Source organism: Egretta garzetta, unplaced genomic scaffold, assembly GCF_000687185.1.
Source record: "Egretta garzetta isolate BGI_Z169 unplaced genomic scaffold, ASM68718v1 scaffold56, whole genome shotgun sequence".
In the NCBI taxonomy this organism is placed as follows: domain Eukaryota; kingdom Metazoa; phylum Chordata; class Aves; order Pelecaniformes; family Ardeidae; genus Egretta; species Egretta garzetta.
This window is the reverse complement of record NW_009260182.1, coordinates 9,529,128-9,540,619: the sequence shown is the minus strand read 5'-3', so window position 1 is coordinate 9,540,619 and position 11,492 is coordinate 9,529,128. Positions and strand designations below refer to the sequence as shown.

The window sequence follows — 11,492 nt, the reverse complement described above, 5'->3', positions numbered from 1 at the left end:
CTTTGTGGCCTGTAATAAATAACCCGGAGGCGTAAAGACCACAAGGGTCAGTAATGCAATCCAGACATGACTTGTGTTGAGGGCTTGGGCCCCTGTTCAGGCTGTCTGCACAGACTGGAAACACAGGCTGGGGGGGGGGGGGGGGGGGGGGGCAGGAGGGGGAAGACAAAAAAAGAGAAAAAAAAAGGTATAAAATCAGGTGGAGAATAATTGTTAGGATTTTCCTGTGATAATGTAATTTCATAGGGCAGGTCAATATTTTAAAGAATGTTTTCGCATTCACTGAATGATGGAATTTCTTAAGCGCATATAGTGGAACACATTGATTTGTCAGGAGTGCTTGGAAAGGGAACGATGTGTTCCACGTAAATGGCAGAAGAAGAAAAAGCAATATAAAATATAGTCACACCACCTGTCATACCCCTCCTCACAAAAAGCCACTGCATCTTTTATAGCTGCTCAGGCTATTCTGAACTATAATGCAGGAACTTCTCCTTGCTCTTCCTAGCTGAAGTGTGGGGTTCAGACCGATTTAGTTACTACAAAGAAGAAAAACTGTAACTTTTCAGTTCAGCCCTTAAATACATTTTTTCCCCCTTGATCTTTAGTAGGATTTATGAATACATAATCAGGGCGGTGATTTGAGACTTGTGACTTCGTCTTTCTCACACTGTCTGGTCAGCTGTATTGCTTGTCTCTGCTTCAAACATAACCAAAAGCTGAGGAGGAAACCTGAGACAAGGGAGGAAGGCAGGTCCACCTGTGGGCTGAATACACTGAGAATACACCCTGTGGGGATCTGAGGCAGACACCACCACCCCGGCCACCCCGAAAGAGTATTTATTCTAATTCTAAATCCAGATTAAATATACTAGAAGTCATCTGAAAAATGACATATCTGTAAATGCTATAGCAACTGTTTTACTGCTAAAAGCCTATTTATTGGAAACAAAGGACTGCCTTAGCTAGCATTTGGTTAATGAACTGTGAGCGTACAGGACTTGCTACACATGGGAGGGAAGGCAATGCTTTTCAGAGTGGTGATAAAGTCTCCAGTTTCCCCAGTGGTAACAGTTGGGCTTTTCAAGGAAATTTTCTTCCAAACACATTTTCTATTTTATATTATGATCGGTTACACTTTTTATTGCAAAGGGATTTACTTGAATTACAGTTAGATCCAGGGCACAACAAAAGGAACGATACAAATTGCCTGAAGCATTTGGATTCTTAAATTGTACTGCTTGTGCTTCATCAAATAAGGTAACGGTATTCAAACAAATCACAGTTGCTGTCTTGTCTAACATTTTGTTCCAGTTAATGTGTCTGCAGTTACGCCCAAATTTAAAATAGTATCTTTATGCTAAAGTACCAGGCAAATTTCTTACAACCTTGCACATCAAGTGGATGCAGAAATAGCATTTAGGTCCCTGGTTTTGTTCACATAGGTAGAGGAGACCACTGTGTAAGACAGAAATTTTCAGAGGGAGTAGAAAAAGGTCATTCTGCTTCTTCAAAATCTGACTTGCTCTTGAAGCAGAAAAAAACCCGGGGTGGTTCAGCACATAGCCTTTGCCAGCCACCGAACATAGCACTATTCAAAGCAAAAGACCTTACCAGATTACAGCTGGGTCTGTGGTATCTACTGCTATTATCTTCTATTCAGATTTTGTTATTTGCTAGCAAGTTTGCAGGTGTCAATTTGTGTAGGCCATTAAGAAGTTGCAAATGCATTTCCTTGTGACGCGTAAACTTATTCACATATGGAAAACCAATTGAGTTACAGGCTCCTTAATGTGTAATGATGGCAGTTAAAAGTTTAGCTACATATCTGGCTTCTCCTTCAGGGACAGAATACATGTCTTCAGAAAAGGAGTCTCGTCTGATGGGGATGAAATCCTTACAGTCTTCCATTCATTGACACATTCCATTCATGTCAGCTACTGCAACTCTGTAGTGTTTTCAGAAGGTCCAGCTGAAATTTGAACTGTTGCAGTTTGCCCCTTTAGGTGTAGTGAATAAAAGATATCAAACGGGATTTATAAAAAGGCTGCTGTTAAATCTGGGTAGTAAAACCAAGAGAAATCCATGTCCTGATTTTGCCAAGCAGCGTCTCCTACTCCAGCCATGCAACATCTTTTCTCTAAGCTAAGGTGAGCCTTTTCCCCTTCCCCCATCTTCTTATCAAAGGCATCTGTGATTTTCCTGGGCCTGTGTCGTCAATCTTGGCCTACAACCAAGTTAGTGATCTTCTTTAAAGCACAGAATACAGTAGAAAACAGTTTATTTGAGGGGAAAGAAACCCACAAACCCACATCAGAAAGAGAGTTCTGTCACTGCCTTCCTATCAGAAAACTCAAAATAGTGAGTAGTCTTCTCAGAACAATATGCAGCACCTCCAAACCGTCATTTACAGTCAGGTAATCCCTCAAGCCCACTATCCAAGGTACCGCACATCTCTTAGGAAGAGCAATACATGTCCCAAATGGTTTACAATCCAAGAGAAGAGACTACATGTAGGAGGACAAATGTAGGAAATGAGGCAGTCCGACTATAATGCTACTGGCACGGACAACACAAACAAGTAGAGCTGATCACAACTATCTGTCTTGTTAGGAAGTTTATGTGTCAGAGTTTCCCATAGAACAGAGCCCAAGTTCTACTAGGTTTTAGTCGCATGTGGCATTTTCTAATGATAAAATTGTTCCAAGATACAGAAATGCAAGATTTTTATTTTTCCCTCCAAATGAGCAAAAGCCCTTTTTTTCAAGGAAAGTATTCTAAAATACTTGCCAAAAATCTACATGTGCGATACTTTCATATAACAAATGGGTAGATTTGTAAAAATACTTGGATGAACTTCCCATCACAACTAAGCAGAAAATTTCATTAGTCCTGAAAGCAGTTCCATATCCACAGAGTTAGCCCCACACCTCACATCCCTACAGGACACTCCTTAATGAATTACCTTCCCAGTAAGAAGGAGGTTCAGACCTCACTGGCAATGTGGGGGACATCACCAGACTCCTATACCATTGCAATAATTGCTAGCAGAAAAAAAAAAATCATGGATTATCATTAAGTGAGATCATCTAATCTGATGTCATCAAAAATGTCAGCATGCATAAACAATCTGGCTGAGGAGAGCAGAGAGGGTTTTGAGCAGTCATCCAGCAGTCAGAGCATTTGGCTTCTAGCACTAGGCTGTACGGCTGTTACGACATTGGTATTCACCCACTTGCCCAGAGCTCTGGAGTCTGCTCCTCTTTATGAAACAGAACGCGCAATCCTGTGCAAAATCTGCAGCTATTTTCCCTCTTACTTGAGTTAGAACATAGTCATTCAGTCCACCCTTTTTCTAGGATATAAGGGTGAGCTGGTACAACTTGTGGTCATGCAGTCTTCCTTCTCAGGGGGGAAAAACCCCACCCATAGGCAGGGGAATGACTCTGGCTGAGAATTTAAGCTGTTCTGCACTGAACAGTCAATGACCATTGATACAGCAGTGACAGAGCAGTTTGCATTAATTAAGATGTTCAGGCTAATCTGTTCCTCCATCTAAGCCAAGGACATTGAGGGTAAGTACATGCGTTCTGCTTCCCAGCTCAGATGCACACTTTCTAACGCATTTGGACGTGCTTCAGAAAGTTTACACATGCATGGGTGGCTTTTTTGCAGATAGGCAGGTGTCCTATTTATGTATCTTTAAAAGGCACAATGTAGAAGAGAGCTTTTGAAGGAAGGAAGAAGAAAAAGAACTCGTGAGCGGTGCTCCCACTTTAATGGATTTATTTGGGTGCTGTTGTAGGAATTGCAGGGCAGTTCAACATGACAAGGGACATCCACAAGAGCTTTGGAAGGAGGGCAAGTTGGACAAAATTGGGGGCCTACAGAGTCAGTCCTGAAGATGGGGAAACACTATTGTATTGGCAGAGATTACTTCAGTGCCAAGCATTGTTGGAACAACTTCCTTGCTTTTTAAAAAAGCTGTGCCTAATGTGGCTGGCTCCAGGTCAATTCTCAGAACCCTTCAGAGGTGTGTCCTTCAACAAAGCTACTGCTCTTCCAATTAATTTTTTTCCTTAACCTCCAAGACTTAGAAAGACTACAGTGTTAAAAATCTTTCTTAATATATAACAAGAAGGGAAAATAAATTCCCATTCTCTTGAGCAAAAGTTGTTCATCTCCTCTCTCAGAAGTAGCCTGTTTTGGGAGAGAAACATGAATTGTAACCCTAGAAGTACAAGTTCTGGGTAACTGAGAATACAGAGTCAGACTAAACCCAGCTACATATTGCATTAACAGCAGCTTTTCCCCTGAAATACTCAGACCATCCCCAGAATGCCATTACAGACCTTACAAGCACAAGCCCACCCCCCCACCTTCTAAGGCCTAGGCTCTTCTAAAGTACGTTTCTATCCTCTTGCTGTATTTCATTTAACTTTTGGTTGAAGAGCCACACATCGCATCTTCCCAGAACAAGGTGACAACAGGGAGGCGGTCTCACAAGCCATACCACACTCAGGAGGGATGCCAAGCCAGATGAGATTTGCTGGAAGACATCTTTATAATGCTGGTTTATAGCTGAAGTGTTTTATTGAAAGGTAATTATCCTGTGAGATAAGGCAAGCTCTTGGTACACTGAAGTCCAAGGCAAAACTACATTTACTTTAAGAGGTCCCAACATTTTACGCCACACATTTTCAGTTCTTGCAATGTCTTTGTTTTTTTTCAGTGATTTCATCAAAATCTTCTGATGATCCCACTTTCAAGAAAAAACATGAACCTTGGAAGTTTTTTGAAGGTAAAGATACATCTAACTGCTACTGGTTGTCTACAAGATGTTAGTTCAGTTCAATGCTACAGTACAACTAAAGTGCCCCAAACAGTCCCAATTTTGCTAGTTCCTGTGCAAAGTCAGGTCTTGCCTGAGAAAGCATCCCACAGAGTACAAGAGATGCTGGAGAAAAGAGAATGGAAGGCTCCAGTTTCAATTTCTCATATGTTTGTCACAGTCAGTGGGAAGATACCCTCAGCCTGGCTAATCACGCAGTGCAAATAAACCCCCTCACCCAGGGAGGTGCTGAGTGTGACTGAAGAGGCACCAAGCACTCTTAGCAGCCTTAGAAACTGCTTACTACATATGCTCTGCACTGCAAGAGCAGCCGAAAGCTCCCTTCAGTTTCAAGGCAAGCAGTATTTTTCTGTGTAGATTAGTGAACAACTGTTCTAAGAGACTGAAATCCAGGATGTGCAGGCAGTTGGGATTCCCCCATCTGCCCCAGGCCGGAGCGCCCGTGCAGCACCGGCACGGCATTCGCAGCCCCTCTGCTGTGCTGCCTGGCAGGCAGTAGTGCTCACTCCCAGGCTGGCCTTGATTCCAGGGGGAGCCTTGCTGCTTAAACCACAATTTACAAACTATATTGTTGTACTGTGCAAGGGGGGCGAAGCACAGAACTGCAGGTCAGGGGTCCAGTTCCAGCAATGCTATTTTCTACAAGAACGCTTGACCTCTGAGGCTTAGTTTCCCCTCTGTGAAACAGGAAAGAAGCCAATATACCTCCCTAAGGACATTTCAAGACATTAATGGGTAGAGCATTCTTAAAGTACCCTATTCTATTTCTAGTAAAAGCAGAAATAAGTCATTAAAGATTTCTTCTCCTTCTGAACAAAATACTCCATCTTGATCTGCCACGGTACAACTCCTGTCAGCTCCAGTGGGAATGTGTTATGGCACCTGAATAAAAGCCATAAAGGGAGACTGAGGCAGTAGATTAAAAATAAACAGAGATACAAAAATTTCAAGCCAGTGCTGCCACCAGAAGCAGCAATCACAGACTTTCTTCCTTTTTCCTCAGCCACGCAGCACCCCCCCACTGCCACTTTTTTTTTTTTTTAAAAACCAGTACAGCTGTTTGAACTGGGAAATAATCCAACTGAAGTCCTTCTGGTTTTTGATTGCCCCACCAAAAAAAGGAAGCAAGAAAAGAGGAAAAACCCCAAACCAGCCCTCTCCTCCCTCCTGAAATCAAGCCCTCGTACCTACACCTGTTTGCATATGTGGATACTTCAACCAAATTTTAAACTGAGCAGGATACTGTATGAAAGTTTCAAGAGGATTAAATTACTTCAGAACTGTTACCCTAAATCTTTTGGGCCGGGGTCTATTTAGATCTTGCAGACATAACTTTTTTCTCTCCCTGTAAGCATGAAGCATACGGCTGCAACACTGACCATCATCTGTGCTTGGCTTTCAGACCTGTACGTGTACGCAGTCTTCGTGTGTTCAATTGGAATCATCAGCGTTCTCCTTTTTACACTTGTCATTCTCTGTCAGTCACTCCTGAACAAGAGGCGATCCACAGGTGAGTGAAATGCCGTTCTTGCTGACTGCAAGGCCCTTGCCAGAGAGGGAGAGGGGGAGAAGGAAAATGCAGAAAATGCAGGGAAGACAACTATATCCTTGCCTTGATTTTAATAAAAAAACAACAACAAAAAGTTATTGGTAGGAAAGACCATTTCTGCCAGCAAAAACTAGAACAAAGGCATTTTGCTCCCTTTTAATAGCTATTTCATTTTAAATTTGCTTTGGACTTTTCAAAATTTCTCAGCTTTGCAGAAACTTAAATTGAAGGTGGTTGGTACTTCTTTCAAAGACCACCAAGTGCTGTATCATTAAATTGCATTCTGACCAGATCATTTTGCACATATGACATTTCTGCAGACAAGTTTAGAGGGGTTTCAAAGCAGCCATCTTCTGCTCCGTCTTCTCCTCCCTTCCTCACTAGCTCTCAATGTTCTTGGGAAAATGAGGGTTGCTATTAGCACGCTACCCTTTGTAGTGTTCTTTGAAACTAAGGCATTATTTTGTGATTCAGATGTGCACTTTCACGATAATCTTTCAAGATCAAGGATCACTGTTCCATTCTTTTCCTCAGAGAGGGTTTCTCAGAGAGTCTAAACCTGCATGAAAGCAGCCCTACTGTAATCGAAAGTTCTAGTTCAGATCTGTGGAGTAGCCAGTGCAGGCTCCACTTTCATTTTGGTTTAAGAGTGGTTTATTTGGAGACCTCACCCAAGCTGTGAGAATAAGATACCAGCATGCTTAGCAGCCACCACGTTAGAGAAGAGCATAAGGACCATCTGAGCAGAAGCTTCCAAAGAGAGGTTGGTTAGTGATTTTTCCTGTTAACAACAGGAGAGAATCATGACTTTGCTGCCTCTTCAGCACTACACACATACCACGAAGGAATGAGTGACTCAGATGCATGAGAGAGAAGTCATGTAAGCCAAAAATAGATGTATACAGAAGCCCTTGCTTGACCACAAACACATTTCAGGCTGTGGCTCCGTCTTCCTGGTATTGTGCTCAGTAGAGTAACTCTGATCCTAACTGAGCCCAACAACTCTGCTTGCCAAGAGGAAGGAGCAAGATCAATGTTATTCTTCCTACCCTGTTAAGTGATGACAAAGGTTTTGTGCCAAGGGAGTACCCACACTTGAGTATGTTGGTTATGGTGAGTCACCCTGAAGCCACAAACACTAGACACACTGATTTATCCTGTTTTTTCTTGAGCAGACATCGGGCTAGATTTTGCTTCTGGTTTTGGCAATTTATGCTGGTATAAGTGTACAAGCAGCTTGGAGAAAAAGTCTCTTTAAATTGCACCAACACCAGTTAAATATAGAAATAATATGGAATACGATTTAAAATAAGCATATACAACAGAGAAAAAGTAATTTCTTCTGAGCTGCTAAATCCTTTCTTCGCTACCCTAATATCTGAGTAATTGCAGGCTTCACCAAGTTTTTATTTAGATTTTGAACATTATTCAGTAAACACTGGCAGCATTAAACTTATGGATTCAATGGGAATATAACAGAATAAAACTTAGCAGACAGGCACTCAGTATACAGCAATAAGATTCCGAAGCAAGTCTTTCAGCTAGGACCACCTGATCAGAGTATTTGCCAGGGCCACATTAATTGGCTCAGCATCCAGTCAAGCATCAGGGAATTAAAATTTCTGAAGCAGCGGTGGAAGAAGCCTCAGCGACAGACACCGTCTCCACCAGCCCCATATTGCTTTCCTTTTTCTCCTTGCAGCCTCTGGGCCATGGCAGCAGGCTCAGCCCTGGACCTCTGCCCCCAGCAGGAGCAGTTCCCTGGGAGGTGCTGTTTCCACTCCGCCATATGGGCACTCAACACTCCTCTACCCCTTCCAGAGGCACCTGCCCGGGCTTAGGATCTGACCAGAAGATACCCACCCTCTCAGCCAGCAGCAGTACTCTCTCATTCAGGCTGTTAGAACAAGGCATTGCTCCTCAAAAAGCGTTATCTTACCTCCTCTCCATCCTCAGCACTCTGTACCTCCATCCTGGGCTGGGCTGGGTAGATGCTAGTATTCACGTGAAAAGAGCCTACAGTGGAATCATGAAGTCCATCCTTCCTTGAGGAAAGGAAAAAAGACAGAGACATCAAAGCCATCCTCCCTCTGCATCGCCCCAAGCCTCCAGGCAGGTTCCAGGCACAGCCTTCTTCCACCTTCAGTGAGGTGGTTGCTGTATCACCTTCCTCAGAGGCCCTTCAAGAGGAGCCTGGCTCTGCTTTTCCCCTGGAGCCCAGGGCAGGGGCCCCAGCCAAGCAAAACTATCTCCTTACCTCACCTTGCTGGGCAAATTTCCATCAGGGCTTATCCCTGAACCTCTCCAGCCACACCATCCCTGTCACAGGAACACCAACAGCTCCCTCCACTCTCCCACTACTCCAGCTTCTTCCCCTAGTTCCTCAGCCCTAATACCACAAGGAGGAGGAGCATCTGATCTCATCTGATCTGATCTGCCCTGCCCCGCCCCACAACAACACAACACAACCCAACCCAACCCAACCCAACCCAACCCAACCCAACCCAACCCCACCACCACAGCTAGGGAGTGGAGGCAGACACCCAAGTAAGTGCAAGGAGAAGAGGGAGGGAAAACTCTGCCCAACCCTGTACAAGAACAGCCCAGCCTGGGATAAAGAGCAACTCATACCTGAACTAAAAGTTGGGATTTGCAGTTGATGAAGCTGGATATGATTCCTCTGGCGTCGCTCTTTGTGAAACCTGAGCAGATCCTGGTAATGCTGAACCCAGTTCCTCACCAAAGGAGCTCCCTCGGTTTGACTGGATTGGCACTGCAGCTGGGGCTGGCCCGTCACATGGGGCAGCTATGGGGTGCTGTGGGAAGCAGCAATGGTTGCAGCTGGCAACTCCTCTGTGGTTTTGGTAGAAGCCTATGCCCATTCATAACAGGAGCTCTTCCTGATCCCTGGTTCAAAGGCTTGGGGTATTTACTGTAGGGCAAAACAAAATAATACATACCTTGAGATGCTCAAAAGCATGTCGACAGAGTATGTGAACATCCCCTTAATCCCAAAGGGTTGGACCTACTGTTCTCTTGTACAACTAAAAAAGGCCAGCCAGACAGATGGAAGCACTGCCTTGGTTGGTTTAGGCAAGGTCCCTGTGTTAGGCCCAGTTCCTAGTGCTCTCGGCTCCCCTTTCCTTAGGACTAAAATGCACCCCCCTAGGAGCTGTGTAGCTTCCTTAGAATGGGAGAATTTAGGTAAGACCAAAACCGAAAACCTTCCTGTAAAGAGGGGTGTAATCATGTAAGTGCACTGTTGTCTGGTTTTCACAGCCTTTTAAAGATCGGAGAGCATGAAGGGAGGGGGCTGTCTATGTTGTACTCAACTTCACATCATGACCCAGGGATGCACCCTCTTTTCCTTCTGAGGAATAAGTTGGCAGGAGGTCAACCAGAAGCGCCAGAGCCTCTCCTCCTGCCTGCACGTCTCCGCGCTCAGCACGCGGTGCAGCTTGGGCAGGGCGCAGAAGCCACTAAGCCACAAAAGAGCATCTTAATAACCCTGGCTCCCAAAAGGCTGCAAGGGTGGGGAGCTGCCCGTGCTCAGGGCTACTGAATAAAAAGGACATGAAGCAGAAGGATTTCTACAGCTCACGCACACAGCAGTCAGAGGCAGGATAGTGGCTGGACTGGACCTCTGCTCTGATCCCAGGAGGCAATCCCGTTGTGCCTGAGGCCGCAGTCTAGCTTACGTTAGGAACAGCAGTGGCTCCTGGGGGTGAATGGTTTATTTCAGGCTTCTGGAAATAAATAGAGGCACCACAAGGGAAATAAAAGTCTTCAAAGTAAAATTACTGGCCTGCTGTGCTTTTCCTTAGCAAGCTGTCTTTTGGCTGGGCTGACCACTGGAATGTGTGCTGCCCAGCACTTGCACAGCAGATTTTTGGTGTTGTTTGATGCATTCCCCTCTCCCAAGCCTAGCTATGTCTTCAAGTCAGCCTACATTTTAGAGCACGACATAACATACGGTGATCAGCAGCTCTCCCAGTGCAACAACCTGGCAACTCCACAGTCTCAGCAGCACAGATCTATCTGCTGTGCCCATTTGTAACTCATAAACTGTGTTAGTGTAAAGCCACATTTTCTTACTTTTTTTTTTTTTCTTTTAACAGTGAAGCATTACCTTGTGAAATGCCCCCAGAACAGGTAGGAGATTATACTTCTCTTTACTATAACCCAAGGCACCAGTTCTGATTTTGTTTTGCTATATGTGGTGAAGAAGATGAGCAACATTTTCCAAAATGCCTACAGGAGGATAAAGCATTCTGGGTCCATGACTCATGACCGTGCCTGCAAGCCACCATCTGCTGTGCATGATAAGGGAGATCTACCTGGGCTATCTAGCTGTAGGTCCTACAGGTGCTTCAGTGACAAGCCTCTCCCTGAGGCTCTGAATTGCTTTTTGGATTCATCCTGTGTGGATTTCTAGGGTTTCCCAACACCTCACCAGATGGTAATGACTTAAACCATCCGTATACACGAACCAAACCACAATGTTACCCAGTGATTCCCACACCCAGGAACAGGCAGTGAGGCTCAAAAGCAGATTTTCTAGGCTCACAGTCTATTCCCAGCTGAAGACTCCAAGTGATGGGAAAAATTCTGCTTCTGCTGCAGTCATTAATCACTGTCCCTTTAAATACCACTGGCCGCCAAAAGTTTTTGGTTGTGTGATGTGATAAAACTGATTTCCGTCGTATGATCTTCTTGAGATATAAATTCTGCTGGAACTGCAGTAAAAAAAAGATGACAAAAGTATTTTACAAACAAAAAAGATTAAAGAGGGGTGCCTCGCAACAACACAGAACAGCTGTTTCCCAGTTTTCAGTGACATAAAACATGTGTTTCTAGCCCTGTAGTTTAAATCCAGTACCACTTGGTATCACAGATACTATTTCTCATAGTATCTTTCTAGACATGAAACTCTTTTTAGATACTATGAGATTCAATGCCAAGTACAGCATATCCTAGATCCTCAAATAGCATAATTTTTAATGCAGTCGCATGGGATTATCACTGTATTCTGTCTAACCGACACTCGGATGCGAGTGAAGTCACAACAAAGCAACAGAGGCCAGGAGAGGG

The 11,492-nt window shown here is 44.2% G+C and overlaps 1 protein-coding gene across 1 annotated transcript in view; it reads left to right on the top strand.

Moving 5' to 3' along the window:
• VSTM4 (V-set and transmembrane domain containing 4) overlaps window positions 1–11,492 on the top strand; it is a 39,846-nt gene that overhangs the window by 7,889 nt on the left and 20,465 nt on the right. Inside the window, exons 3-5 of the mRNA XM_009642057.2 lie at window positions 4,733–4,801; window positions 6,255–6,362; window positions 10,520–10,553. Of these exons, the coding sequence (XP_009640352.1) occupies window positions 4,733–4,801; window positions 6,255–6,362; window positions 10,520–10,553 (211 nt within the window). The remainder of the gene's footprint in view (window positions 1–4,732; window positions 4,802–6,254; window positions 6,363–10,519; window positions 10,554–11,492) is intronic.